General features: G+C 47.4%; 10 protein-coding genes across 10 annotated transcripts; 4 read left to right on the top strand and 6 right to left on the bottom strand.

The window, feature by feature from the left end:
• Positions 1-1,525: 1,525 nt before the first annotated feature.
• V1513DRAFT_440437 (uncharacterized protein) lies at positions 1,526-3,588 on the bottom strand. The gene is made up of 2 exons (XM_066897368.1): positions 3,077-3,588; positions 1,526-2,973 (listed from the first exon to the last, which is right to left on the bottom strand). The coding sequence occupies exons 1-2, from the start codon at positions 3,269-3,271 to the stop codon at positions 1,903-1,905; spliced, it is 1,266 nt and encodes a 421-aa protein (XP_066754800.1). The 5' UTR covers positions 3,272-3,588; the 3' UTR covers positions 1,526-1,902.
• An 883-nt stretch (positions 3,589-4,471) lies between these two features.
• On the bottom strand, positions 4,472-6,278 carry V1513DRAFT_457397 (uncharacterized protein; the record flags this gene model as incomplete). The annotated part of the gene is made up of 2 exons (XM_066899620.1): positions 4,472-6,076; positions 6,138-6,278. The coding sequence occupies 2 exons, from the start codon at positions 6,276-6,278 to the stop codon at positions 4,472-4,474; spliced, it is 1,746 nt and encodes a 581-aa protein (XP_066754799.1).
• Positions 6,279-8,108: 1,830 nt separating this feature from the next.
• Positions 8,109-9,299, top strand: V1513DRAFT_291269 (triose-phosphate transporter family-domain-containing protein). Its single transcript, XM_066894611.1, has one exon. The coding sequence runs from the start codon at positions 8,234-8,236 to the stop codon at positions 9,263-9,265; it is 1,032 nt and encodes a 343-aa protein (XP_066754798.1). The 5' UTR covers positions 8,109-8,233; the 3' UTR covers positions 9,266-9,299.
• Positions 9,300-10,964: 1,665 nt separating this feature from the next.
• On the top strand, positions 10,965-13,704 carry V1513DRAFT_440422 (uncharacterized protein). The gene is made up of 4 exons (XM_066897367.1): positions 10,965-11,384; positions 11,449-11,531; positions 11,602-12,941; positions 13,005-13,704. The coding sequence occupies exons 1-4, from the start codon at positions 11,171-11,173 to the stop codon at positions 13,495-13,497; spliced, it is 2,130 nt and encodes a 709-aa protein (XP_066754797.1). The 5' UTR covers positions 10,965-11,170; the 3' UTR covers positions 13,498-13,704.
• V1513DRAFT_440421 (cytochrome c oxidase subunit IV-domain-containing protein) lies at positions 13,581-14,915 on the bottom strand. The gene is made up of 3 exons (XM_066897366.1): positions 14,550-14,915; positions 14,146-14,280; positions 13,581-14,085 (listed from the first exon to the last, which is right to left on the bottom strand). The coding sequence occupies exons 1-3, from the start codon at positions 14,815-14,817 to the stop codon at positions 13,934-13,936; spliced, it is 555 nt and encodes a 184-aa protein (XP_066754796.1). The 5' UTR covers positions 14,818-14,915; the 3' UTR covers positions 13,581-13,933.
• A 344-nt stretch (positions 14,916-15,259) lies between these two features.
• On the bottom strand, positions 15,260-18,110 carry V1513DRAFT_440418 (uncharacterized protein). The gene is made up of 3 exons (XM_066897365.1): positions 17,280-18,110; positions 17,012-17,228; positions 15,260-16,940 (listed from the first exon to the last, which is right to left on the bottom strand). Exons 1-3 carry the CDS (start codon positions 17,737-17,739, stop codon positions 15,671-15,673), a joined length of 1,947 nt encoding a protein of 648 aa, XP_066754795.1. The 5' UTR covers positions 17,740-18,110; the 3' UTR covers positions 15,260-15,670.
• Positions 18,111-18,135: 25 nt separating this feature from the next.
• V1513DRAFT_396714 (uncharacterized protein) lies at positions 18,136-20,080 on the bottom strand. The gene is made up of 5 exons (XM_066895390.1): positions 19,897-20,080; positions 19,203-19,834; positions 18,598-19,150; positions 18,422-18,549; positions 18,136-18,373 (listed from the first exon to the last, which is right to left on the bottom strand). The coding sequence occupies exons 1-5, from the start codon at positions 19,913-19,915 to the stop codon at positions 18,299-18,301; spliced, it is 1,407 nt and encodes a 468-aa protein (XP_066754794.1). The 5' UTR covers positions 19,916-20,080; the 3' UTR covers positions 18,136-18,298.
• A 61-nt stretch (positions 20,081-20,141) lies between these two features.
• V1513DRAFT_440412 (uncharacterized protein) lies at positions 20,142-21,083 on the top strand. The gene is made up of 5 exons (XM_066897364.1): positions 20,142-20,252; positions 20,321-20,405; positions 20,481-20,513; positions 20,568-20,634; positions 20,689-21,083. The coding sequence occupies exons 1-5, from the start codon at positions 20,235-20,237 to the stop codon at positions 20,732-20,734; spliced, it is 249 nt and encodes an 82-aa protein (XP_066754793.1). The 5' UTR covers positions 20,142-20,234; the 3' UTR covers positions 20,735-21,083.
• Positions 21,084-21,877: 794 nt separating this feature from the next.
• On the top strand, positions 21,878-24,616 carry V1513DRAFT_411653 (uncharacterized protein). The gene is made up of 2 exons (XM_066895735.1): positions 21,878-22,165; positions 22,494-24,616. The coding sequence occupies exons 1-2, from the start codon at positions 22,076-22,078 to the stop codon at positions 24,117-24,119; spliced, it is 1,716 nt and encodes a 571-aa protein (XP_066754792.1). The 5' UTR covers positions 21,878-22,075; the 3' UTR covers positions 24,120-24,616.
• Positions 24,415-26,540, bottom strand: V1513DRAFT_463111 (uncharacterized protein). The gene is made up of 5 exons (XM_066899962.1): positions 26,202-26,540; positions 26,095-26,138; positions 25,963-26,041; positions 25,870-25,914; positions 24,415-25,813 (listed from the first exon to the last, which is right to left on the bottom strand). The coding sequence occupies exons 1-5, from the start codon at positions 26,483-26,485 to the stop codon at positions 24,712-24,714; spliced, it is 1,554 nt and encodes a 517-aa protein (XP_066754791.1). The 5' UTR covers positions 26,486-26,540; the 3' UTR covers positions 24,415-24,711.
• Positions 26,541-26,581: the final 41 nt, after the last annotated feature.

The raw sequence follows: 26,581 nt of genomic DNA, 5'->3' as shown, positions 1-26,581 counted from the left end.
ACTATTACTCACTAAATTCTATTCCTTCATTATCCGGTGATTTTGATTGGCCAGTCAACAATACTGAATTTTGAGCCACATTTTTAAACTCTATCCAGCCTTGGACAATGGACAATTAGATAGTTTTGCCGTCACGTGGTTTGAGTTTGTTGATACTCACAGTATTCGAATGGCTTGGCTTATTGAAGTTTATATATTTTGAATCGTTCGCCGAGCCTTGTGCAACGGATCTGGAAAGCAGTAAACAAATTCAGCCGACTGTAAGAGTTATGATTAATGATCATCCCGTATGTGTGCTGTTTTGGATATGTTAAAAAGCTGTAATTCACGATCTAAAGCAGCAGTTCTCGGCTTGCAAGCGAGTGACGCCGGTGATTAAGATCCATGATCTACAAGGCCGGCTAAAAGAAACGTCAGTGGCATTATTATTGTTAAAGTCTACACATGTTCCGCTTCGCCTTGGCTGTGAGTATGATTCAGTAGAAAGTGGTCTTGCTGCGGGGTTAATACCCATTTTGGTAGCGGATTGTTGATGGGCAATTAAAACTCGTTTAGTCCAACTGCATGGCGCAGGTTCCACACTGCCTGATGTCCACTATCACTTTCCGCTGCCTCTTGACCGTAATCACCTGCCCTTGCTACTCCAGGCCTTGCAAAGTGCAACTTGTTGTTGTTAACATGGTGCTTCTCTTCTTGAATTACACCCCCATGATGGCAAACGAGATCACTAATCCAAATCACTACAGAACTAACGAATCTTGGGTGTTGAGAGTCGAAAGCGAAACCAGCTTATCACGGCTACGCTGAAGTCTGTTTATCTACAATGTAAGCCACATTCTATATTGGTGTCTTCAGTAGTAGACATTTGCGGTTGTAAGTGGCCAGGTATTGAGTTGCGACAATGCACGGAAATGACCGCCGCAAAGCTTCTAGAACGATGTCAACTCAGCCCTGTAGCATGTCGACGTGGAACAAGACTGTTAGATAATAATACTATCAATTTTCTACTACCGATTATATATTGCTGACTTGTCAGTTATCACAAAATAGTGTCGTAGCGCCGACGACGTCACACCGCGAGGGTCCGCTAAATCTCGTGTGAATGTATGACAACCTCTTATATCATCACATCTCAAATATGTATTGTTCGCGCTCGTCAAAAGCTACGCAGTACTTAATATCATTCAGCCTACACTCGTAACATCATCTCTTTTATGAACGGCAGCAAAGTTTAACCGAATAATCCGACGGTTTACCGAATGCCTCCCCATACTTTTTTCTCTGGTACGTAATTTAATTCTTTCCGTTGTAACCGCCGAATCCATAGCGGGCCACTCATACTAACGCCGCATGCTGGCTTTGCCCTACATTAGCATCTGTGTCCAGATCAATGTTCGAGATCAAGACAATTGTTCATTTGCTCCTGTTTTGGCTGAAATACAGTAGCAACGGCGCATTCACTCAATATTATAGTAAAAGAAAGAGTGAAGCGACAAGTATCGCCTGGCCGCCAGTCAACTACTGAACCATATTTACTAATACTCGCAATTCCTAGGTGCCTTAATTCACGGACCGCTGGCAAATGTATACAAAATAAATAATTAACACAGCATTGCATTTCATTAATCCAATTGCTTCCATTATAACGCCACTCAGCAGTTCACCTATAGATTCAACCATCCACTACGCATAAATCAATGTTAATATATCGCGGTTGCAAACTTAAAACGTCAAGTTCTGCACATAAATCCCGATCGAAAGAGCGATGTGTCTATATCCTTGAACAAGAAAGACAAAAAAAAGTGGAGCAGGGAAGAAATACAGAGATACAAAGGATGACAAGTCACCTGATTACAAGTATCCATACCTCAAATGAAATGGCCACGACTCAATTGGCCAAGGCTACTCCCAATCCTCGTCGTCACTCTCGTTGCCACGGACAGCAGCCTTGGCAGCAGCCTTTGAGGCAGCAACTGTAATGTCTGCCTGTGAACCAGCAGCAGATATGACGTCGTAGCTGCTCTCACTCGATGGTCGCGAACTGGCAGCCTTTGAACCAGCCTCGCTTGTAGCTCCTTCCGCCGCCTCATCTGGCTTCAATGTTTCCGTGGAGTTGGAGGTCTTCGTGGAAATTAATGGATTTTCGCTCTTGTGCTCTCGCGCAGGCTCCTCCTCGTCCTCATCTTCCTCATCCCAGTCGAAGTTGTCGTCTGCCTGGCCAGCCTCATTCAATAGTTGCTTGCGTCGAAGTTCTTCCTGGTTGATCTGTTCGCGCAGGAAGTAGTATCTCTTCCAGAATTCTTCGTATGTGATCTTCTCCGGGACGACTTTCTCCATCAATTTTCGTAACTCGGGATAGTGTTCCAAGTCTCCAGCGATAGTGGCGGTTTGACTGTCGACAGAAAATCCCTTGGCAAATTCCTCGTACGCAACATCGTCGGAATCGGCCAAAAATGGCTCAACCGAAGTGTGCAAAGCATGTAGTTGTGCATCAAGTCGTGTGGTGTAAATCTGTCGCTTAATATCTTCTGGAACATCGAACAAAACGTCCTTACTAATAGGTGTCTTCGTGCCTTCGGTATACTCGTCTTCGCCAGGGTCAATGGTGACTGCGTCCTTCAAAAAGTCGCTGACATCTTTGCCGACCTGGTTGAGGTATTTACTGATCTCTGCCGTATCAAGCTCCTCAATGCGTGCCTGTGCTTTCTGCCTCAACACGGAAAACATCTTGCTGGTGCTCTTCGGTGCGATCTTGACACTATTCGCGATCTGTGCAGATCGAGATCTTGATCCTTCACCGCCATCGAAACTAAGTCTCTCCGACGCAGATGTCACAAGAGCGGAGGCTTGCGTAGCCACCTGGTTCGCGATGGTCGATGTTCGCAGTTGTTCGCTCAGAGTCGCAAGTTCCTTCGTCGCCATCTCCGACGCTACCGATATATCCTTCTTCGTAATATCAAATGCCACCTCGCCCTGTAAATCAGTTAGATCACTCCAACTTCGGTCGTCTTTGCGCCACCTAAATTCTTGTCCAACTGACACAGCTCATTCCACTTCCTGGAAATAAATATCATACCTGCTTCTTCACAGTCTGCCATAGGCCTCCGATCTTCGTTCCCCAAGCCGAATCGTGAAATGTCTGGACTGCCTCATTGAACTCCTCAGATAACGAAGGGGCCTCAGGCTCGGAGCCGCTTCCTTCCGGTTGTCGCTCGACAAAATCCTTGTCAGGAAGTGCTTCCTGTTGAATAGCATCGTAAGCCGTATCCATATCGCTGTCTCTTCTAGACTTTGGATGTCGGGATCAAACGAGGTAGTATTTTTGGTTTGTCGTGGTGGGGGGAGGGGAAGATATTCTTGCGGGGTGAGGGGTCTGAGTGTAATTGATGATACAGCAATGACGAATCGTGCGGCCGCATGTCCGAGTTGAGTGGCATCTGACTGCGGTGTAGCCAAGTCCTTGGGATGAATTGCCTAAATGAGCATAATCACGCAGCTCAGATTATTTTTGTCACGCCAGTCACTCCTAAATGCACAAATCTGGTGTGCTGGTTTATAGGAACCCGGTACAAAAGTAACCGTGTTCGACATCTTGTTTGAAATCTACGATAGAATTGCAGAGACAGAGTTGTATGGCCGCCATTGCTGCGTGAAGATCCTTAATACATGGCAGACAATAGCAGCTGAAGATAGTCTTACACCGCTAACATGCACGAACCTTAATAAGGAAGTGACCACGAGAGAGGAAATACGAAGCGAAGGGTGCAAACTGGAGTCGTTACCTCATTCAGCCCGCTGACTGTGTTTTCGTTTGTTAGCTTCATGGACGCGTACGGTATAAAACTAAGCGGATCGTCGCAGTCCAGGTCCAGTACAATTTCAATTTCGTAATTTTTGTTTTCGCATATCTCATTTGCTTGTTGCTTCATGGTCGTGGTGAGATTGAGCCTGGGATTTTTGTGTCGTCTGTGGCGCTTTAGTCCATCAAATCGCTACTACTGGATGGTCACTGAGTCGTCCTTCACGACGATGTACCGAGATTGGGCTGCCAGTTTTCTTGATTCCGGGAAGATATCAGTCATAGCACAGCCGAGATGATTTGGCTAGAGATAGTTTTGTCGACAACGCCGCTTAGAAAATACCCGACAGCTGTCAGTTCACTTCGCTGCTTGCAGATTAGTAGTTTGGAGGTTATGAAATCTGAGTCTGGTGCGACGGTCTTTCTCTTACAGCATATCGAACATGCTGTTGGTTCACGCTAATAAAGAACGAAGCGGTGAATAAGACCGGACCCGATAGGATCCCGTGCTTGACAAATGCAAACTGTGAATTCCACCACAGTGCTTTTATTGCGCAAGACACAAAGTCCTGGCGGACGCAGTTTTAACAATCCGACCGTATCGGCCGCGGATTATTGATTCCACTCGCTGCGACTCAGATCTCTGACATTTACTTCTATAATACATTTTAATTACAATTTTCGTTTCTTCTTGTTCTTATTCGTATAATCGTACATAGAAGATAAATCATGTTCGACATGCACACCTAAACTTCGAATCCAATTCGATGACTGCAAACTGACACCCGTGCAAGAATTCATAACCAACGTCTTTAATGACAAGCGGAGACCGATATCACCGGATGCTCGATATCTATTAACACGTTCCTGAATTTTGGCGGCAAGGGTAGTAAGTGGGATGCGTTTGCCGTTGGCATCGATATCCGATCCAGCGAAATAGAGAAGGACACCTGTAAATGTGACGTCCGTGGACGAGATGTCGAGGTACTCTAATTCGCGAAGACCGTTCAATGCAGCCAGAGCGGTATCATTAAGCCAGGAATTTTGACCAATGAGTAAAACTCGAAGTGCTGGGCACATTTTGGCGATCTGTGACACACTACCGGCGGTGATTTTCGGACAGGCGTTCATGTCTAGACGCTGTAGTAGACTGCCATCGCAACGGGATAGGACACCGGAAAGGTCTTGGTCCGAGAGTATCGTATTCGAGGAAATATCCAGATGACGAAGGTTCCTATATTCATCGGGGTTTGCGACGCAAGAGGAGTCGTCACTATATACCTCCACACCATTATTTTGGCGTGTCGTTGTCCGAGGCTTTAGACACGAATCCGGAATCGCAAATTTCTGACACGTAGACGGAACTGTCGGTGCTGAAGCAAAAAGACTATGTATCAATGAAAGCTCAATTAAATGTGGTGCCATGCTGGCCAGATCAATGAATCTATTGGTTGCCGCCGAGTTCGATACGACAAAGTGCGAGAGCGATAGACTGACTAAATGAGGATGCAATGTAAGAAATGCCACAAGGTCTTCTGTGTCAGTTATCATGCCTGCTCCTGAGTTCTCAATGATTAGTGATCGTAAATTTGATGGCTTAAAGTTATTATCCCATTTACTCAAAGTGGGGAAGCTTTTTGGTCTGGTGAGCGCAGAGCCGTAAAAATGGAGAACGCGGAGTGAGGGGAACGTCGATTGACACAAGAGTTCAACCAGCTCTTTAGATTCAAGTGCTTCGCAGCCACCTAACTTCAGGACAGTGAGGTTGCGGAAAGCAGAAAATTGCGTGTCAGACATTGCGTTCCCGCGGTTGGACGATGAGAAAATGTTAATATTGAAATCGACGTGTAAGACCTGGAGTCGTGCAGTCAATAAATACGGCATGATTTCGTTGCCGATTGTACTTGCATCGCGCGGCCAAATGTTGTAAAGGTAGAGCTCTCTGACTGAGCCTTGCGCCCTGTGTAAACATTTTCGTAAAGTCGAGCACCTAATGGACTTCTTGTTGCACTGTCGGAAATCAAGAACGCTCCACACAATAGGGTTATTTAGCATAAACATTCTCCAGGATTTAGATACGTTCTGAAGGCGGACAAGTTCATTGAATGGTATGTATCGGAAAATTATCTCAATAATTTCGACTGGCAGTTGCATGAGGTCGAATGATTGCCGGTTTCGTGGCTCAGAATCGTTTGGGTCCAATAAAGTCTCTCCAGATCTTGGCTTTTCACGTCTGGATAGTCGCCGCGATACGGTCTCGTGCATTTGTTTCATGACCTGTGAAGGCTGTTAGTACATTAACCTGTCGAAGCCAATATTTACACATACACATACATACACTTTGGAGCTTATCATTCTTATCAACGTTTTTCAGGCCAATTTCATAGAATTGTCGCGCCTTCAAGTCGTTACCCATTAACTGGTGGACTTTCCCGGCGCGTAGATATCCTTTCGCATTCTTCCTGTCCTTCTTCACCATGTCAACCGAATCTCGAAGCGCCTCCTTATAAGCCTTCTGCTTTTCATAGCATGTTGCTCGTTGGTCCAAATACGCGATGTCGATACTGGCTCCTTGCTTCTCAAGTAATTGGAAGGCCTGGTAATAATTTCAGTAAACAACACTAGACTGGGCTACCCCTGGTCTCGGACGTAACAGACCTTAGTGTACAGAATTGCGGCATTGGAGTATTCATCTTGTTTATATTTCGCGTACGCGTGCCTCAGGAAATCCTTCGGTCCGAGCCCATGTGGACTTGCTGATTCTGCCATTGTATTGTCTGGCAGCGATTTTGGTACTAGAAGTTGTGGCGATTGTTTTGTTTCCTTCGGCACGTGAGGGAGACGCGTTAGGTTCAGTGATGGCGTTGCCCCGAAGTGCTCATGGAAAAGTTTAACGCGACGCGTCACTGCAAAAAAACAGATCTGGCACGGCCACATACAAAAGAATTTCCACCGAGCGTTGTTAAGGTATATTTATTTAGAATGATTTTCGGCTTCCATGTGGGCAATGTGGCGCAATTATACACAAGTCAGGGGGTCGGTTAATAAGAACAAATTTCGAGTTTGAAGAATGACAATTTACATTCCGGGCCATTGTCTGTTTCGGTACATGAAGTTACGTGAGGACGCAGTTATCATACCCAAAACAATGTCTTAATTTTGAACGCGGCTTCAGGCTGCTAAATTCTGGCTTCGTTGGTACGGGTAGAGCGGTTGGGGTCCCTAGGGGGAACTAACGAGTCTCCAGTCAGGGCCACAGGGGGTTAAAAGGAATGAGGGGAATCGAGGCGGAGCGCGTAGCTTAAGATGAACGCAAACAATTTTCGAGCAGGCTAATTTACGCGTGATCTCATCGACTACCCCGCAGATGCTATCGAGACGTGATTTCGCAGGAATCCCATGCAGGGGAGGAGGAGGGGAGACGTATCTCTCCATGGGGTTTACTATTTATTGCATGGGCTCTGGACACATAAACAGTCCGTTCTCTACATTGCAGATTAATACTACTGTTGTTTGTATTGTTCATCAATTCAATTTATCCTGCTCGCAACTTAATAATAACAGTGTGCCATAAGGCAGCGAAGAATCATGATGCGTGTTCGGTGAAGACAGCATCAAGTCGAACAGATGACGTACCAAAATAGTTCTTACAAGCCTCCTTCACATGCCCCATGAAATCGAACAGAACCTAAACCTGAACCAGGAAGAAGTTATGTCCAGCCGCACACTAAAAATAGCGTACACCCCGAGGCGATCTGCGAACTACTGTTCGAAGTCGACACGCGTCGGACATGGCCAAGTAAGTAGCGGCGTGGTCAATGTTACCCTGCCTAATGTGTCGAGCGACACGTTTCGCTCGACATTCCAGAACAATGAACTGGTTCGACAGATAACCAATGGGTTAGGGCAATGGGTGGCGGTGCTATGGGCCTATCTAAAAACAACTAACCAACGGATTGGCGTGTTGTGTGGCGTTTGACGAGCCGCTCGGTGCTGAATTGGGCAACGAGAGCGGATTTCGAGGCATAGATATGGGTGGCTGAGCCTATGTGGCTGGGCACGGCAGCCCAAAAATTCCTTTTGCATCCCGTCTTTTGTACGACACGTTGCGGCCCTGCTGCGGCCCTGCTGCTTGCTGCTGCTTCTTGCTTACAATAATGCGCATGGCTGCGTCCCTCGCCCATTCTCTTCTGCCAACCTACTCGCTTACCTTTCCATCTATCTTTCTTCTCTTTACCTACCTCACATCACTAGCCATCCGACGAATTTTTTTCTTCTTCGATCTTGAGTGCAACCACGTTCGTTTGTTTTCCTTTTCGCGCTCTTGTCTATCGTTTATTTGAAACTTCGTCTTCTGGTCGTGCTCCTTGTTCGTCCCATCTATCCATATCACGTCCTTAAGCTGCTACCTTATACTAAATCCACCAAACGAATATGACCTCGCGTCGAGCATCTTTCGTCGAGTCCACGGCCAATGGCTTCCACCAGCTGGCTCCACCGATATCAGTCAAGCTTATCGTCCTTTCCCTTTGCTGGTACTGGTCGTCTGCAGTCTCGAACACGCTCACAAAGTCCATTCTCAACGCGTTTCCCTATCCCGTCACTCTCACCGTGCTACAGTTCGCTTTCGTCGTCTTCTGGGCAGTGACCATCTCCTCCTTGACCCGGAGTAAATTCCCCGGCCTCGATCGGCTTGTTCCTCAAGCCCACGCCGGCATCACTCGCCCAACGAAGCAAATCGTCCTGACCGTCGCTCCTATGGCCGTCTTTCAGCTCTCAGGCCATATTTTCTCCCATATTGCCACTAGCAGGATCCCTGTCACAGTTGTTCACACAATCAAGGGTCTATCTCCTCTCTTCACCGTCATCGCGTACCGATTCCTGTTCGGCGTGCACTACTCCATCTACACCTACATCTCCCTCGTCCCTCTCACACTCGGTGTCATGCTCGCCTGCTCCTTCGAGTTCCGCGGCCATCTTCTTGGAGTTCTCAGTGCGCTGTTTGCCGCCGTCATTTTTGTTTCTCAAAACATGTTTTCGAAGAAGCTTCTCACTAATTCTCCTACTTCGGATATGGAACCCAAGAAGAAGCTTGACAAGATCAATCTTTTATGTTACTGCTCCGGATTGGCCTTTATCTTCACCTCCCCTCTGTGGTTCTACTATGAAGGCGCGGGCTTATTGAGAGAGTATATCGCGACTGGCACGCTACCGATTCTGGCCGAAGACATCGAGAAAGCTATGCCGATCCGTACGCTGATGATTTTGTTCTTCCTTAATGGTACCGTCCACTTTGGCCAAAACTTCCTAGCCTTCCAGATTCTGGGACTCGTTTCGCCTGTTACCTACTCCATCGCGAGTTTATTCAAGCGCGTATTCGTTATTATCGTTGCTATCATCTGGTTTGGCCAAGAACTCACCGGTCTGCAAAACTGGGGAATCGCCTTGACGTATGCATCCGTTTAATTTATTGTTTGCGTAACAAGTATGCTAATGTGTGCAGATTCGTTGGTTTGTACATGTATGACCGCGCCGGTGATGCCTCACGGACAGAGCGTGCGATGCTCAATAAGCAGCAGGGCTCGTCCCGGATATTACCGATGCACAACATTGATATCAAGCAAGATGTCAGTGAAATCACCTACACCAACATCGGCAGCACGACCTCGAGCGCGAATCACAGCGCGCGGAACAGCAACGAGGCGTATCGTCATACCGAGGTTAGCTTCCGGGACGATCTTACGGAGAAGCATTTACTGCATGGGCATTCATTGCATCTGAATAATAACAGTAGCTCGACTATATTAGTGGCCTAGACTCCTCGTTCAGGTTACGGCTGTTTGAGTTATTTTGGTTATGATGTTAATGAGTGTTTGAATTTTGAGTACATAATGATATGGGTCAGCATATTGGTTCTCGCAAATGGTTTGCATAGGTGTTCCTTTTTTAATAACATTTATATACATGGTTTGAATGTTTCGTTGACTTTACTTTATTTTAATGGGTGTCGTTGAAGCTGTCACTAGGACGGGTTATTAACATGGGATTTGGGTTTATGTCAGTTGTCGAAACAACATTTTTTTTATTTTTTTGTGGCGGTTGGATATCTATTATTATAATTTTATTCTGGTGGTCTCTGTTTAATGATGATGGTGATTGTTTATTTGTTGCAAAATTGGCACATGGCGTTGATTTGTTTAATTGTATTTTTAGTCCATTGTTAATACCATTTACGGCTTATCCTTAAATGTGACTATGTGTGTATTTATTTGTCTCTACAGACTACTATGATAATCAGACCGCGCTGGAGTCGATAGTTCAGCCAGATGATTCATTGATTGCCAAGTGGTGACAGGCTAGCAGCTGCTGAGTCATGTTATAACGGAACGACACCAACCTATGACATATAACTATCTTGACGTGCGACAGCAGTCCGATAAGCGTCATCAAGTGAAAAGCCAACCTTTGATGGACTTGAGAGGCAACAAAGTGATCATACAGTAGCCGATTTCCGCGAGATGAATTTCATTGAGCTAAGGGATCAGTCCACATTACACAGGACAATGCGACCAGTATCGTCATACTTCGTGACAACCCTGCCACTGGTACTTCATGTAATAAATTCCAAACAACCCATCAGAGAATGTATCTATTCAAACACTTCCAAAACGATTAATAAAGTTTTAGAACTTCCTTAATACCATTTCGGTGTGCTGCTAATATTTCAATTGGTGTCTTCTCGAAGTGTGCGCCCCGATTTGTATAGTTTAAAAAATATCATGCCTGTCAAACTGTTTCATTCTAATCGTGTTTCTTCCGCAGGTAGCTCTGTTCGAGAACGGACATCAATGCCAGCGTACTAAGGGAATAAGGATCTGGAAAACTGAAGTATTTCGTCAACTCTATCATCTAATTTCTTTTTATGATGGAGCAATGTGGCCGGCAGTCTGGCCAATATTTCAGTGGTCTGATCTTGCTGCTCTACGGCATAAACCAAGTTCGGCCGTGGAAAAACAAAAGCGACGAGCCAAGTTCCTGAATTAAAAATATGGTGTAATTTTACAGTGGTGTTGAGGCACTTATATTGTTCGCGCATGTAAACTCAAGCTGAACCTAACTTTTTGCCCCCTGAACGCATGGTTCGCGACCTTGTCTACAAACGAAGCGATCAACAAACATATGCATCGTTCTTGCACCGACCTGCCCACGACAACGGCACGGCGAGCATTCTATGACTAACGCGTCAAATTATAGCTTCGTTGATTAAATGCCATATCTACGCGGCCCGGGAGTCAAAAACGTATTATTATAACAATAGGAACCGCGCACCCTTGTCCGGCACGATTTTGAGTCTTTCTGACTTCCGTCACCATGCCGGATCGAGAACTCGTGTCCTCGCCGCCGACCTCGCCAAAGCGACCTGCATTATCGATGTCTCGAAATGAAAATGTATTGGCAGTCGGCGACGTTGGCAGCAGCCAGGACTCTGTCGTTCCTGTGCCCGGCACTGCGCGTGCAGACGTGGATTTCTACGCGGCGAGACTACAGGACAGTATTATCCGCGAACGAAAGACATTTGACCAGTGTACGCATTGTCTGCATGAAAGTTATGGAGTCGGACGAAAAGTGAAACTGATTATATTCTGCAGTCCAGGACATATGGAGGCAGCAGAAACAAGGTCTTGAGAATGAAGTGCAATACTGGCGTAAACTAGCCGAGGAGAAGACGAAGGTTCGTGCCCTTTTTTTTTTCCTAACTATTTTGGTCCGATAGTGCAATCAAACGGTGCTAATCTCTGTAGCCTCAACTTCCATCAAGTTCGTTAGCAATGTTGTCTGATCCTCGGGCTTCAGACGAAGCAGAGCATGATCGGCAATTAATCGCGTCGCTTCGTCAAGAACTCGCGCAATGTAAGTCCGCGCTCGCGAAAGCAGTCGTCAATAGCCGATCCAGTATCCATCACGACGACGACAACGATAACGACGACGTGACGTCGGAGAAAAATGTGTTGCGAGTACAATTAGCGGCCATGCAGACACAAATGACAATGCTGCGACAGCAAATGGTCGATGCGCACTGTAAAGTCGCGGACCTCGAGAAACTGGTTGCCGCGAAAGAGACGGAGAGAATCAAGGCTGCAAATGCGTTTAATACTGCCAAGGCGAAACGACAGGGTGATTTGGAAGTTATAAAGAAGTGGAAGGCGGAGTTGCAGCGACGGGATTTGTATCAGAGCCATCAGCAGCGGACGATAAATTCTCTTAAAGTGCAGATTAAGCGGTTGCTGAAGGGTCAGCGCGGAAATTGCGGTGACGATATAGACGTCGACAGTCACGGGAACCAGGAGGCCGAGGTTGCTATTAAGGAAGAGCCACATGATCAAGAGACAACACCTCTGGCATCACGGTCAACGAAGCAGTTCAGTGTTTGGAGAGATCACGTCCGTTCAGCGTCCGAGCCAAATGACGGCAGGCCCAAGTCATGGAACCATGCTACAACAGAACCTGTCGGCCCAGTCAAGGTCAAAGTTGAGAAGACGAACTCTGTCGACGAATCGACCGCGATGCATGCAGACAAAGAGAACGAGCGAAGCCAGCCAGCGCCAGAAAGAATTCCTCGCAACCTGTCCGCAGTTACAGAAGATGCAATGGACGACGACTATCTCGAACTCGAAGCTCAATCTCCTGAGAAAAGGCAAGCCTGCAAGAACTTATGCTCGTCACAACAATCAAACTCGTCACAACGAACCCCTCTACAGGACGCATCACAGACACTCAATCATCTGCTAGCCGAACCACCAGCATCACTGCCATCCCTTGACTCAAATGTCCTTGTCACTCGCGTTAGAGGTGCCAAATCTCTCTCAACGTCTTCCACAACTTCGGCATCAACACCCACGCTATTACCAAATTCGAGCGTAAAGCGCCCACGCTCCGAGTCGCCCGGGAAACGCACCAGTACGTCAATCACAGACCAGAGTTCATGCACAGCCCACAAATCCCGTGCGCGAGTACTGAGTTCAGAGACAACCGCTACTTCTTCGCTGTCGCCACGGCTCGCACCGCGAACACCTCTCATAAGCGACGACGTTGCTCGTGAGAATAAGGGTCGAGACAGATATAGCTCGTCCATGCGGAAGCCGTGAGTCTCATTTGTCCCCCATTGTTCTAGTCCTTCAGTAAAGGATGTCTAATAGTTGTATAGTCCTGGTGAACGCGAATGGACGCTTGAAGATTTCGTCATAAACCCAAACTACAACCACAACCTCGACTACGCATTCCACGACGTCGTCCGGGGCCGGGAGCGTAATTGTATCCATGGGAAAGATTGCCGCGACTGCCATGCATTTTACAAATTAGTCGGGCCTGTGACACCGCTTCCTAGCGGTCCGAAATGGAACAACAATTCGCCCGCGACGCCGTCGAGAGCGGAGAAGGGCACGCCTAGTGGCGACGATGCTGTGCGGAAAATGATCGCAACTGCGTCCCGGCATAGAACGCTTTGGGAGCGGCCCCCGTCACCGGTCGGATTTTGGAGGTCGGAGTTTCCAAACACGCAGGAGGAGATAGAGGAGAAGCAGGAGGCCCGACGGCGGTACCAGGAGAAAGTTCATGAGCGATATGAGGAGGCGTTGAAGAATGGGAAGTATTTGTTTAAGGAGACGGCGTTTCGTTCCTTAGAAGCTCCGCCGATGTAGGTTGAAAGTCGAGCAGTGCATATTTGGCGTCTATGTTTAAGTAAATTGCATGTCATCGCCTTTGTGTGAGTATTAAAGGAAAATATATCGCATAAGAAAATTATGTCTATGGTATCATCATAACAACGGACAATACAGTCCAAAACCGCCACGAAGCAATGAAATCGCCAAGGAAGACAACAACCGAATTAGTTTATTGTTCATGAGTGACGTTACAATGAAGACATTCAGTACCTTGTTGCATTGTATATTAAAATCAAAACAATCCCCGCACAAATACCTTGAATCCTTCCGAATTCGTATCTGCTTAATTTGGAAATATAAACATTCCTTTTTGAGATAATGAGAATATATGCCCTCCAGTTCTTGCTTGCTTTAACAATTTTCTTTACATATACACGTCAAAAAAATCCAAACTCCTTGAGGTTTAAATTATCTATTTGTTTCCGGCGATTACCTCCGACAATGGTGGGCGATGGTACTTCTCGTCTATCTCTCTTGGTAGATCCTGCAGACTCTCAGCATATTTGTCCCAAACCTTGCGAGATTCCTCGTATTCTCGGGACAGAGTCAAAGGTGTGTTTCCGCCTAAAGAGCAGTGTTAGTGTTGAAAACTTCAAGTCGGAACAAAATTTGTTGGTGACATACCGAATACTCTGGCGACACTGAAGAGACCGACAGCAGCAGCGACACCGAGGATGGTGTAGCCAATGATCTTGTAGTTGTCACCGTCCTCGTGCATGGGCTTGCGGGGACCCCATGGGCCGTAAGAAATGTAGTATGCTATATCAGACGATTAGTTTGAGTTCGTAAAATAAATCTTTATTCAATTGTTCAATTCGTAGGCATGAATAGCAAATACGCTGGCAAATGGATTGTTCCGATAAAGGGCGCTTTTCGCCCAAGAAAGCCTGTTTCCAAGGATACCCCAGGGTTCGCATAACTCTCGACACATTGAACGTGGAAATTCAAATGCATTAACATATCCATCTTGCGAGACACCAACTCTTGATGAAATATACCGATGAAAAAAGATTTTGCTGAAAACTTACAGGCACGCTTCTCGAGCTCGCTCAGCTCAGTCCAGGGCTTCTTCTGTCGCTCCCAGATCATGGTGGTAAGCTTAACCTGCTGCGAGACAGGGATAGCTTCCCAGCGCTTGGGCAGGTCGGCGATGAGTGGGGTCGCAATGGCGCGCTCGACAGAGTCAGAGAGGTCGGCGGCAGCTGCGGTGGTGTTGTGACGGACACAGACAACGGAGGGCCGATAGACGGCCGGCATGACCGATCCAGGGGCGCGAATAATGGACGCTCGCAGCATGGCGTGTGAGTGGAGCGGGAATATACACAGAGCGAGTGGTTGAGTAGGGAGGGTGGGGTGGTGTGGTAAATACCGGGGGAAAGGTGGTGAAGGCAGCAAAGCGTTTGGATGAGATCCCGCAGGAATGGCTTCACGATACTAGTCAGTCGACACTCACAGACTAAAAACTTTTGTGCCGGCCGAGGTACGCACAGAATCTCACATTTTTATGTGGTGGGAGCCGTACCCGTTCGCGCATTTCACCCCGGAAAGAATAGCTACGTATCTGTCGCCCTACCTGCGCACTTGTGCTGTCGTGGTCTCCGCCTCAGCTGATTGGCCCTAGCAAATAGTTACAAGCTGCGCCTCGGAAACCTGAACGCGTGTTATTTACAATCTTCCATCCACAGGTAACTAGTTGTAACTTCATGCCTTAACCTTCTGTCGAGGAGTGACATTAGAATTACTGTCAACTGCATTGCAGTTTGTAAATCCATTAAACTCGTCATGCTACAGCGGATCATTTTATCCTCCGTCAAAGAATTTTCAAATGATGATAGGTAAATAGACCACATCTATTACACAAGCAAACAGTTTACTTTTATGACCAGTATCCCGAACATCCCTACGAAATCATACAAACCGTCCGCATATCTAATGACCAATGTTCATAGCTGTGCGTTCTATGTTCTCTCGGCAGTACATGCAAGCCGCAATAGGTATCTAACGTTGTAACGGTGGCCGATCACATTGCTTCGCTCCCAAACCAATGTTGATATCAATTTACCCATTTGCAATACATATCAAACTTTGGAGGGCCTGGGCGGTCGCATTTTTATGCTCCAAATCAATGTCAACATTGATTCACCCCTTACTACTTCCGATTCATCTGATGCCGCACCTTAATCTTCGAACCAATATGTACCCCGTTCTGCTTGCTTTTACTAGTCGGACTCCTGTTAGAAAAGTCCTGCGGTTGAAACGGATTCGATAGCGGCGACATTTTCTTCCTCGCGATCCGCTTCGCGTGCGCCTGTGCAATTAGCTGCTTCTTCAGCATAATTTCTTTTCTATGATCATGGCGATGATGGTGGTGATCCCGATGCTTGTGCGGCACTTGCTGCTGCAGCTCAGTCCACTGTTCTTCCTTGAACTTCGTCAGTTGCTCGTCGATCGTCGACGTATCCGAGCTCTCTTCTTCGTCGACTTTCACGTCTGATTCAGTAGCAATAGTAGTAGTGGAGTTATTATTACCGTTCTGCTGCCCCATCTGCTGCTCCATTTTAAACTCTTCACGGGAGACGACTTCTCCGAGATTACCGTCATCAAATAACTTGACCATCGGCGGCGTTGGTTTCGGTGGCTGGTCCATCTGGGCCTTCCGTTGGCGGACAGGCACAGATTTCACGCCGGTCTCCTCCACATTGGTCTCGATCCGACCATCTATTGTTGCATTCACATTTTCTTCCGCCTTAAGCTTTTTATGTTCATGGACTATGCCGTTTGGTGTCTTGCCCGCCGACGCGACAACACCATTCACAGCACCACCTGCAACGCGCCCATACACCAAAATATACGCCTCCTGCTTCAATGCTGTTTTCTCAGACACTCGGTCGACAATCTCGTCGTTATAATTCGCCCAAGATCCGTCTGACTGTTTGCAAAATGCATAGTAATGCCCGCTAGACGTCCGCCGCCCCTGGTGAATGATAATCCCGATCAACTCATAGCCAAGTTTCTCCCCTCGCGTAGAGTAAGCTGTGAGGTCAAGATATTTTGGGTACTTTATAAAATCATGAATCTTCGACGTTCCTCGCAACGTGAAATCAAACCTTTTAAGATGCAGCGTGAGGTAATCCGGGGAACCATGAATCAACGTGCGTTTAAGCGCGTCGACATGCGTTTTGCATCGCTCGCATTTATACGCGTTGCCTTTTGCTTTACTCAGCATTTCGCCGGCAAAAAATTTCTTAAGCGCGTCCTCGACTGCGCCACCGCCGCGACGAATGTCCAGTTGTATGTCGAGGGTCGGTTGGAAGGTATTGGATGGATAGTCGCACTTTTTGCAGCGAATTTGTTGGCGGAATCGACCGCCGAAAATGCGGTGGATGACCGACGTTTCTTTGATGGATTCTTTGAGGTGTCTAGATTCATTAATACCACCATTCTATTACACCCCGCGACAATCACAGAAGAAACGAGCACATGAACGTACTTTGGAGCAACAGAGAGTTGAAGAGCGTCGATAAATTGTCGTAAAAACTCGTGCGCATCTTCCTGTCGATGATCGCCGAACTTCGAGCTCGGCTGGACAGTTTTCAGTTTTTTGAGAATGAAGCGGGGGTATATCGGTTTGCGTCTGCCACCGGCAACGTAGCATTCGTCCGCTAATTTGGCAAACGCGCACATCATGCACGAATCGTTTCCCGTGCCTTTCTGTCCGTTAGCGCCATACTTGTCCCTAAATCTCGGTAGGTACGTACAGTCCTTGCGGTGCACATGTAGTAGGTACTCAACCATCGCAGGCACATGAAGCAAAACTTGCAGTACGGAATTCATGTAACATGTTACGCCGTTGTTGATAAAACCGGGCGTACTAGCATACCGCTGCGTCCAATGAAGAGGCAAACTATGCCTCGGGAACAATGCATCTTCCGATGAATCCCCGGATTCCGACCCACCTCCATCCTCGTCTTCTGCTGGCCGTTTCTTCGTCGTTGTCCCGTTAGCTTTAATGCCATTTGCCTTCAGGTTCTCCCCTTTGGCCATGTCGGCACGCCCATCACTGCCGGGCTTAAGCACCACGAAATTCGGCGGTGGGACAGTGAGCATATTATCCTCAGCCTGAGTCGCGAGTCGGAACTGGAGCGGCTGCGCAAGACAATCTTTCGCCGTTGTCCTTCCAATGCGGTTCGTGATCGCCGTGAGCGTGACCGGTGCCATTCGCTTCTCCCACGACGGTCGTTGTGAGGATTAATGAATCTGAGATGCAGAGACGCGTCTTACTAGTACCTGCTAGAGATATGCAGTCTCGTGCGTCGAAAGTAGTAAACACCCTCGAGGATGCGCGTCGCGTAAAGTATCGTTGCCTCGGATTTTTATTATCAAGCCACCATGCCCAATATATTCACCGAGATCTTCGCGGCAACTTACTCCACCTTATTGTCAATAATCCGTGTATATTGCGGTCACAGTAAGTGCTAAAGACGGTTATTGATCAGTCGTCCTTGTGAGATGCTAAAGACGTGAGAGCGGCTGGATTTTTTTTCATTGGGAGTTGCGCAAGTCTGAACGCCGACAGCCGGCGTGATCCCTCTCACATGTAAGCGCAAGGGTATGGTGAACGACAAATTTACTGTATACAAATGTAACTTACATATCCTGTTAATACTCCACACATAAACTTTTTGTCTAAATACTATGTACAACCTAAAAAAATCATATATTCCACGATATTATACAAATGAAAATGGCCACAAAATTTCAACCCGCGAAGTCCTGGTCATTCAACTAAATGCGTGTACTCTGGAATCTCCTTTAGCCGTTGAGTCATAAATTTCTCCAATTTATTCGCGTTCTAAAACCGTTAGAATGCCTGCCTGGCAATATACTGCGGAGGTCGTACCTTGTAGTATGTTGTGGTCTCGTTGTTGTATTGTCGGCAATTATTAAAAATGAGTCGCGCGTCATAGATAAAATCCTCCATAGACTGATACGCATCTGACTCTAGCCGTTGCTCCATAGTCGACAGATCTAAATCCGTTAGCTATAACCACACATAAAGAAAAACAAGATTAATACCCATTGGCTCTTTAATAATCTGATAATAATCGTTAACTTCATCCTTGTTAACTGGCTGCGCGAAGGGCCACGCAGAAGGATGATTCATCATCTCATTCAGCAAATGCTGCATAACAGCAAAATGCGGTCCACGCTTCGGGCGCCGTGCAAGCTCGTCCATCTCAGGCGTCCAGCCAGCGTCTTGGAGCCCCGGAATCATCAGCGGATCAAACTGAGTGCCTTCGAGCTTAAACTCCTCGATACCGGGTCTGATGACGTGCGATTTTGAAATTTGTTTGATTTTTGACATAATGGCTGCTTTTTGTCGTAGGAGGAGATTGCTGCCCTCTAAGTACCTGATGCGCGGGATCATGCTGCATTGCATGAGTGTGCCGCCCTCGTAGTCCTTGATGTAGCCCATCCATATAGATTTGTCGAGCGAGATCTCTTTCGTGAACCCTTGTTTCTTGAAATAGCCGATGGCATAGTTATCAGCGTATGTGAGGAAGTACATGATCGGCGATGTGTTTTTCACGTAGTCTTTTAGATGGTTCATCAAATGCGCACCGTAGCCCTGTAGGTTATTAGCGTGGTCTGAACTTATGTGACTAGCTGAGGTAGCATACTTTAACTTGCTCCGAAGATGCAATAGCGCAAAACACGATTTCAGCGAATTTCCGCGAGGCAAAGGGGCGATACGTGATCCCGCCGACTACAGTCAACGGTTTCTTAACAATCGCCATTGACAAGTGACTCCTGTCATAGACCAATCTTGCGATATATTCTCTCGGCATTTTCGGCAATTGTTTCTGGAAAATATTCTTCAATCCGGTCAGAATCATCAGGTTTTCGCGCGAATTATCGTTATTGACGACACGAAATTCAATGATACCGTCCCGCTCTTCGATAACCGCTGGCCGGACTTTATCCTCATATAAAACACCGTCATAGACGAATGACGATGAAGTATACCGCACTGTCGCGCCATCTTCGTCGTCTATGCCGTCCTCCTTATCCTCCTTGCTATCTTCATCTTTCACGCCATCTTCCTCCTTCTCGCTATCGTGGTAGGACTCATCTTTGGGATCTTCTTCCTCGTCTTCCTCGTCCTCGTCATTGTAGTCGTCAGGAACAGCGGAATCGTCCGCTGCTGTGTCATCGCGAGCGATGAAATTCTCGGACGCAGATTTGATGCGTTTAGCGAGGGGCTCGTCGTCTGATTCCACGCTTGTCCCTTTGCGTTTTGAATCTGGATCTTCTGTAAGGCATTAGTAAGTGAAGTCGTATTATGCGCATTTAGTTTATGGGGATTTTAGATACCTGAACTCTCGCGGTCCATATTGTTCTCTCGGAGGAACCGCCCGTCCCAATTGCAACACTTCAAACGCGCCCACTACTGTATAAATGTATTGTACGACAGATCTAAGGATCGTAACGTGTGTCGCTTTAGTGACTTTGTAAAGATTTTTGAGGCAACATAATCTGCTGATATGGACAATTAAGTCGCGGGATGAGCCATCAAATTCAAAGATGTGGCGCACCGGCGCCACACCAACTCGCCGAATCTGACGTTCTCGAGTTTACGTTGCATTTGAGGGAGCAATTATTTACTGCATAGGTCTCGCCATTGATCCTAATACATCGCTGGCAATTATACCATGGTGTCACAAATAGCAGTACGTATATACCCAATAAGTTGTGTTTGATAAAGAGGAACGGGGGTAAACTAAATGGATCCTTGCAGAAACAATGGAGTCTGGCTCCAGCATATGTGCCTGCGGTTTCGATTCAGATGCAGCCGTTCGCGGCTACTCTTCTTCTTCTAGTCGGTATGTTGTTGCGGATCTACATGAATTGTGGAGTCGGAATTACATGAATTGAGGGGATCAGGGCTGACGACATAGGATTTCTCTTAACCGCGTTGTTTAGTATTACCGGTATGTTTGGTCTTTTTCGTCATCTCCACCGGAATAGACTAACAGTTTGGACAGATAAGAAAGGGATGTCTGGTTTAGGCAAGCAAATAGCGATCGCGATTCCTGCTTCTGTATCGCTCGGGTACGTTGTATTGCAGTATTCTCAATGGTCTGCATATACTGACGAAGTGGGTAGATTTGGATTTGTGTATTTGCTATGCGCGGTTGGCGTCTATGTTTAGATAGAATAGAATCGATTGGATCAGATGTGGTAGTGCGTGGACATGTACGATACTGAGACTCAACGTGAATTTAATTCTGGCTTGAAACAATATTGCATTATGGTTTCCGGTTTGCAACTATTGGAGAAAGTCGGCAGTCACTGCAAAGTGTGAAGAAGCCGACGTAGCATTTCGCAAAGGAAAGACTTTGTGAATTTATGTGTGATGGACAGTTCTATAAATAAAGCCGGGATGTGACTGACCACCTATGATGAAGCTGACAGAAGGAACACGGCGGACGCCTATTTGCATAAAGTCCGGCTGCAGGAAGAATGCAGAGCAGAAATAGCCCAAGTGTAGCAATTACTGTGGGTTTAAAATCACTACGTTGGATATTCAGGACTGGAGGATCTAACGAAAGATAAAAAATGGATATCGAGTGTTGCTTCTCCTACATATTTGGCAACTGACCGACTTGACTAGTTGCACGAACGCTTTCGGCGTTGAGAGTGTAATTATCGCAAAAATCTCAATAAGTTCAACCAACACAGCGCGGCAAAATGATGAGAGCGAACCATACAAACAGCGCAGTGTTGTCTTCCTGCACTTTTGTTCGCGGTCTGTTATGGTTGAGCAGCCAGGTTGGAATATACCCGATCGAGGCGTTCGGAGATTGAACGTAAGATTCGAGCCAAATGGGGGGCCGCAAACCTTGTACTGAAGACAAGCGAACTTCTTAATGCAACTGTCTAACAGAGCAATAGGATGAGGTATTGTACATAATACCTACGCCGTGTTCAGTGCCTCTTGGCTGGTACTTGTATTTAATAGCCTGTGAGTAATTATCTGGGAGCAGGCGCACTTGAGCGAGCAGCGTAGCAGGTTACGCTTGTTATTGTCATATTGCGGCAGCCTCCGTACGTGAAGGTACTTGTAATTGTAATAATGAAGGGCGAAATGGTGGAGAGGCTACAAAAGCCCTCACAAGTGCGACTCATCATCGTATTTGATGCAGGTCGACGCAGGGTTTTAGTGTTTAGGTAGAGTCGCAGACATTGAGTCGCATTGAGTCGCGTGGAGTCGCAGGTTGCAGCACCTGCTGCGAGTGTTTGTACGACTGCACACAGGCTCGACGCAGACTTCACGCCTGCCTCCCCAGACTCGCTCAACCCACCACCCATTACTGTCTGCTTTCACTCCTTTCTCCTACTCCTACCGCCTGCTGCTTTTGCCTCTCTTGTAGCGTCATATTTCTCCTTTGGCTCAACCAATCCTTTCAACGGCAAATCTGTGCCCACGAAGGTCCGTGTGAGTCGAATTCGTTCTGTTGCACCCCGCTTCTTTCAATCAACTCCTTCCAGCATGCGTCTGCACCTCAACTCAGCCATGCGGCGTGGCCTGTTTCTAGGCATTGTCATTGTCGCCATAGTCTCCGTTTTCGCCATTCGACGTGTGAGTTCTTATTTTCTACGCATTGCTTCAATATTTGTCTCTGGGAGTCCAATGGCGCCAGCTGCGAACGTTCATCACGCCAACGCAATGTCTCGTCGCTGTCGACTGCTGTCCGGTCGATTCCTGCTCGTCTCAATTTTGCTTCGGAAACACCCATGTGCATGTAGGTATCCAGGATCGACGGCAATTGCTCGAGTGGTGTCACAGACCAGGTACTCAGCGTCGGATCGATAGTAACGCCGGGACTCCCAGACTCAATTGTTTTCTCATTATACTTCGGATATTGTCTGGTGGTTATCCGATGGAGGGCTTTGCTAACGGATCATAGCAACCTGCACGGACAGCCGCCGTTGTCATCGAAACACCTGCAACCGCCGCCAGTCTAGCATTCGACGGCCTAGGAGGCACCATAGCTAAAGAAGACGGCACAATTCTGTCCACTCTCGCTCGGACGGCGCCCGGCAATCGAGTAGTGCACTTTATCTTTCCTACAACCACCGTGAACAATCTCGTCTGCAAATCTCTCTTCTCCGCCATGCTAAACGGCTATCCGCCTCCGGCACTGCTTAATTTCAACTCCGTCTTTAGAGATGCTGAAGAGGCGCGATTTATGAAGATTGCGGCTATCCATAGGTACCTCTCGCTCAAGGTCCACGACGATGATCTCGTTTTGATTACAGACTCGTACGACACTTGGTTCCAGCTCCCATTCAAGACAGCTATTTCACGCTACTACTCGTTACAGGAACGTGATCGGCTCGCACACTTAGCAAAGTACTCAAAGAAGATAAAAGAAGGAAACAAGAAAGCCAAGTCCTCGCATTCTACCGGGATCATCGTCTCTTCTTCCAACGCCGCTGGGGGCGACAAGATCGATCCTGCAGTCACCGCCGCGGACGTGGCCGCTGCCTCTGGCGACAAAGTCTTTGAAAGCGACTTCCCTGCCGAAGAAGGCGTCGACATCCCACCCTACGCCGAGCACGTCGTTTTTGGCGCCGACAAAATCTGCTGGCCAAATCCGAAAGACTCGCCAGCATGCACGAACATTCCCGAGTCCACGCTGCCCAAAGACATTTACGGAAATGAAACTGATAAGGATGGTTACGACTTCATGATTCGTCCGCGATGGCTGAATTCTGGAAATATCATTGGCCCGGCCAAGGTTATGAAAGAGATTTACATGCGCGCATTTGATATTCAGCAACGCTCCCCAATACACTTTTCTGACCAGGTAATTTTGGCCGACATTTTTGGAAAGCGGGATTTACCGATTCGAATCGATTACGAATCGTACTTATTCCAGACCATGACGCATTCTCACGCGGACTTGCTCTTTTTATACGAAGACCAAGTCGAAGAAGGCGACGATCCTAACGCCGACATCATTGATCCTATCACTGGCGTTTCGTCCGCCACAGGCGCGAGGGGGAACGCCAACAGCGATGAGCGGATCGACGAGTTTGAAGATAAACAACTTGTGGACGCCGCCTTTTACACAAAAAAAACCAGACGGCAGTCAGACAAGTATCTCGCGTGGAACCGAGTATCCGGGAACTTGCCAGCGGTCCTACACTTCAACGGACCCAAACTCCCGCTCGAGACGTGGTGGGGCAACATGTGGTGGGTGCATGACCAGTCGCCCGTGCATCGGCTCCAGCGACTCAAGCATGTACGCCGGACGGGAGGCGCGTTCGTGGATGACGACGGTACGCAGTTTAAGTCGTATAAGGAGATTTGCGGCAAGTTCGACATCTTCGAGTACGCCCCGGCACCTTTCGAGCGCGGCCGTGTCCCTGAGGGAAGCTCCGTTAGTCTCGACCCGGAACCCTTTTTACTCGGCATGGATCCGCGTAAGACGCCATCCGACGTCCTTCGATCCTTGTTGCAATCATCCGCTGAGGCGAAGGATACCGCGAGCAAAAGGCCCGGCAGACGACGCCTTACGCGTAATTAAGTCGACACTGACCTCCTTTTACGTTCAAAACATATCATTTTAATTTAGTTTAATTTATCTTGGGATTTTATGGATATTTTCATTCTTGAGTATTGATTGTTCATTAGTGTTGTGTTTATTATCCGTGAGTTTCCAGTGGAACACACGAAGACTTGCAGGTATAGTTTGTTGTCTTATTACTTTGCTAATCTGCTTGTCGCTTTACAGACCACATGATTATTTGTTATTCCTTCATTTTTATGTCACTATTTATTTGTGCCATGTTAGCCTTGTGATATATTGGAGTTTCATTAATCTTTCATTTGTATATTTGCATCTTCGTGATTTCGACATTGTCATTGTATAGCTGGGTCTGTTAGAGGTTTCCTTAGGTTTCCGTTTGTTATTCGTACCCTCATTCATCCTACTGTATCGGATGTCACATATTTCGTCGCTATGATATTACAGGATTGTTTCATTTGCTGTCTTCTTGTTCTAGACCATAATTTGTACTGTACATTGCATGATGTAATGCTTGGCATTGCTATGCTCAACGTTATACTAAACCATTAACACAAAACCTCCCGTCGAAAGAATTAAGTGTGCGATTACCTTAATCCCACACGTTGGAAAACACATCATCCTCGCTCTTTTTTGCAGTAGCAGCAGGCCTAGGGGTGTTTTCCGTCCCGGTACTTCCGAATCCGTCGAACAAATCAACCGGATTTGCAAACGACGGATTCGCATAATTTGACAATGACGCGAACGAGTCGATTGGCGCGGAGGTGGTCGATGTTGCAGACGGCCCGAATGCCGCGGAACTGAACGAGCCGAATTCGTTGTCGAGGTCAGCATCAAGTGTCACAATCGGGCGTGACGATGAAGATGATGGCGTCGGCAGAGCCATCGACGACAGTGTTGCGGTCGACGGCGTCGACCATGCGTTTGGAGTTACTAAGCTTGCAAAGGGGTCGGCAGAGGGAGTAGACACGGACGCCGATGGAGTGGTTATCGCTGTTGTAGTCGAGACGGGCGTTGCCGAGATCGACAAATCGCCAAACGAATTAGTAAAATTGTCCCCGCTCGTACTTCCGAACGCGTCGAACGAATTATTTGTCGTCATCTGCGACTGCTTCGGCTCGGCTGGTTGAGATGCAGAAGGACTAGCAAAGCCGTCGCTGAAACCCCGGGGCAAAATAGGCTGCGGCCGCGGCTGCGAATAAAGCGACAAAATCGAACTCTTCAAATCCGGTCTTAAATTCGCCGTCTGCGACGGACCAGCTGGAATCGCTTTTGCACCGCCGTTCGATGTCGTGCTCGGTGGGGCATTGAACCGGAAATTCAGCAGGTCGTCCGACGGTTTTGACGCCGGCTGCGGTTCTGATTTTAGTCTAATTGTCGAACTGCCCTTGACGCTCGCTGTGTGCTGCGTGTTATTATTTGCTGAATGGCCGCGGGCCGGCGGCGCGGACGCCGGACGCTCAGTCACAGAACCAATCAGTTCTGGCGTCTTTTTGTACGATTCGGAAGAGATCGCAGATGGTGAATTTGCGTATTTCTTTGTCGTCGAAACTGTGCTTGTTTTCGTATGCATCGCGCGTTCAGGCTCAGGATCGTCGCGTTCGGTGTCGGATATCGAATCTGGATCAGGCACCGGGCCTGGTGCGCACCACCGCTTCAACTCGTATTTCGTGCGGATGAAGTTTTCCATTTTGCTGCTGACGGTTAACATCAATTGCTTCACACCGAAACTGACACAACTGACACATACGTATCTAACGGTTGATGGCCTTTCTCTAGTTTAGCTTCCCAGTACCTGTCGTGTGTCAGTATCAGTTCCACAAATTGCTATAATTAAACGCACTTATTCGCCTTCGCGTTGCCCCAGCGCACCATGTTCTGCAATTGCTCATTCGTCCAAGAATCAAGATCAATCGATTTCACTGCCTATAATTAACATCACGCCTCAACCTACTCTAACAACTGATGTACACACCTCGACTTATATGTGTCCCCATGCTACGATGAATTCCCGAACATCTGCACAACTCAATTAACACCTTTCAAACATCAAAATTTCATATGCCACAACGAATTACTAACCGAATACATATAAACACACCAATATTCCAGCTCGCCCACCGCGGATATGCATTCTTCTTGCAATCACTACAGACCTTGTTCCCGGGCTCTTTGAGCAGCGCTTTCAATATCGATTGGTTCCGCTCGAACGCAGCCTTTTCTTGTTTCTTCGTCGCCATTGGATCAGATCCGGGGCTTTTTTGGTAGTTCGTGTCGTAGACAAGAAGATGCTGGCAGGCCACGCTCTGGGGAATTCGTGGTCTGGGTGTTAGATTTATGAATGTGGCTGCAACTACATGCTGCATCGACACCTGGGTCTCCTCGGGGGGTTAATCCGAACCTAACCCTACGATTCATTGTTGATGGGCTCTAGTGTGCTCTCTCGCCACGCCAGGAGATGG

Source organism: Lipomyces chichibuensis, assembly GCF_038497645.1.
Source record: "Lipomyces chichibuensis strain CBS 12929 unplaced genomic scaffold V1513scaffold_7, whole genome shotgun sequence".
In the NCBI taxonomy this organism is placed as follows: domain Eukaryota; kingdom Fungi; phylum Ascomycota; class Lipomycetes; order Lipomycetales; family Lipomycetaceae; genus Lipomyces; species Lipomyces chichibuensis.
This window is presented reverse-complemented; position numbering and strand designations above follow the sequence as displayed.

Excerpts from the sequence above, each read along its gene's own strand:
- V1513DRAFT_440437 (XM_066897368.1), bottom strand. The coding sequence starts at position 3,271 with ATGGATACGGCTTACGATGCTATTCAACAGGAAGCACTTCCTGACAAG. Across the intron at positions 2,974-3,076 it reads GGCAGACTGTGAAGAAGCAG|GGCGAGGTGGCATTTGATAT; the intron begins GTATGATATTTA and ends ACTGATTTACAG.
- V1513DRAFT_291269 (XM_066894611.1), top strand. The coding sequence starts at position 8,234 with ATGACCTCGCGTCGAGCATCTTTCGTCGAGTCCACGGCCAATGGCTTC.
- V1513DRAFT_440422 (XM_066897367.1), top strand. The coding sequence starts at position 11,171 with ATGCCGGATCGAGAACTCGTGTCCTCGCCGCCGACCTCGCCAAAGCGA. Across the intron at positions 11,532-11,601 it reads TAGCCGAGGAGAAGACGAAG|CCTCAACTTCCATCAAGTTC; the intron begins GTTCGTGCCCTT and ends TAATCTCTGTAG. Across the intron at positions 12,942-13,004 it reads AGCTCGTCCATGCGGAAGCC|TCCTGGTGAACGCGAATGGA; the intron begins GTGAGTCTCATT and ends ATAGTTGTATAG.
- V1513DRAFT_440421 (XM_066897366.1), bottom strand. The coding sequence starts at position 14,817 with ATGCTGCGAGCGTCCATTATTCGCGCCCCTGGATCGGTCATGCCGGCC. Across the intron at positions 14,281-14,549 it reads CGAGCTCGAGAAGCGTGCCT|CATACTACATTTCTTACGGC; the intron begins GTAAGTTTTCAG and ends CGTCTGATATAG. Across the intron at positions 14,086-14,145 it reads CAGTGTCGCCAGAGTATTCG|GCGGAAACACACCTTTGACT; the intron begins GTATGTCACCAA and ends ACTGCTCTTTAG.
- V1513DRAFT_440418 (XM_066897365.1), bottom strand. The coding sequence starts at position 17,739 with ATGGCACCGGTCACGCTCACGGCGATCACGAACCGCATTGGAAGGACA. Across the intron at positions 17,229-17,279 it reads ACATGTGCACCGCAAGGACT|GCACGGGAAACGATTCGTGC; the intron begins GTACGTACCTAC and ends ACGGACAGAAAG. Across the intron at positions 16,941-17,011 it reads CAACTCTCTGTTGCTCCAAA|ACACCTCAAAGAATCCATCA; the intron begins GTACGTTCATGT and ends TAATGAATCTAG.
- V1513DRAFT_396714 (XM_066895390.1), bottom strand. Across the intron at positions 18,550-18,597 it reads GATTATTAAAGAGCCAATGG|ATCTGTCGACTATGGAGCAA; the intron begins GTATTAATCTTG and ends TAACGGATTTAG. Across the intron at positions 18,374-18,421 it reads AGACCACAACATACTACAAG|AACGCGAATAAATTGGAGAA; the intron begins GTACGACCTCCG and ends TAACGGTTTTAG.
- V1513DRAFT_440412 (XM_066897364.1), top strand. Across the intron at positions 20,514-20,567 it reads CGCGTTGTTTAGTATTACCG|ATAAGAAAGGGATGTCTGGT; the intron begins GTATGTTTGGTC and ends CAGTTTGGACAG. Across the intron at positions 20,635-20,688 it reads CCTGCTTCTGTATCGCTCGG|ATTTGGATTTGTGTATTTGC; the intron begins GTACGTTGTATT and ends CGAAGTGGGTAG.
- V1513DRAFT_411653 (XM_066895735.1), top strand. The coding sequence starts at position 22,076 with ATGCGTCTGCACCTCAACTCAGCCATGCGGCGTGGCCTGTTTCTAGGC. Across the intron at positions 22,166-22,493 it reads CCGTTTTCGCCATTCGACGT|CAACCTGCACGGACAGCCGC; the intron begins GTGAGTTCTTAT and ends AACGGATCATAG.
- V1513DRAFT_463111 (XM_066899962.1), bottom strand. The coding sequence starts at position 26,485 with ATGCAGCATGTAGTTGCAGCCACATTCATAAATCTAACACCCAGACCA. Across the intron at positions 26,139-26,201 it reads GGTGTGTTTATATGTATTCG|ATGTTCGGGAATTCATCGTA; the intron begins GTTAGTAATTCG and ends TGAGTTGTGCAG. Across the intron at positions 26,042-26,094 it reads GGGGACACATATAAGTCGAG|TGAAATCGATTGATCTTGAT; the intron begins GTGTGTACATCA and ends AATTATAGGCAG.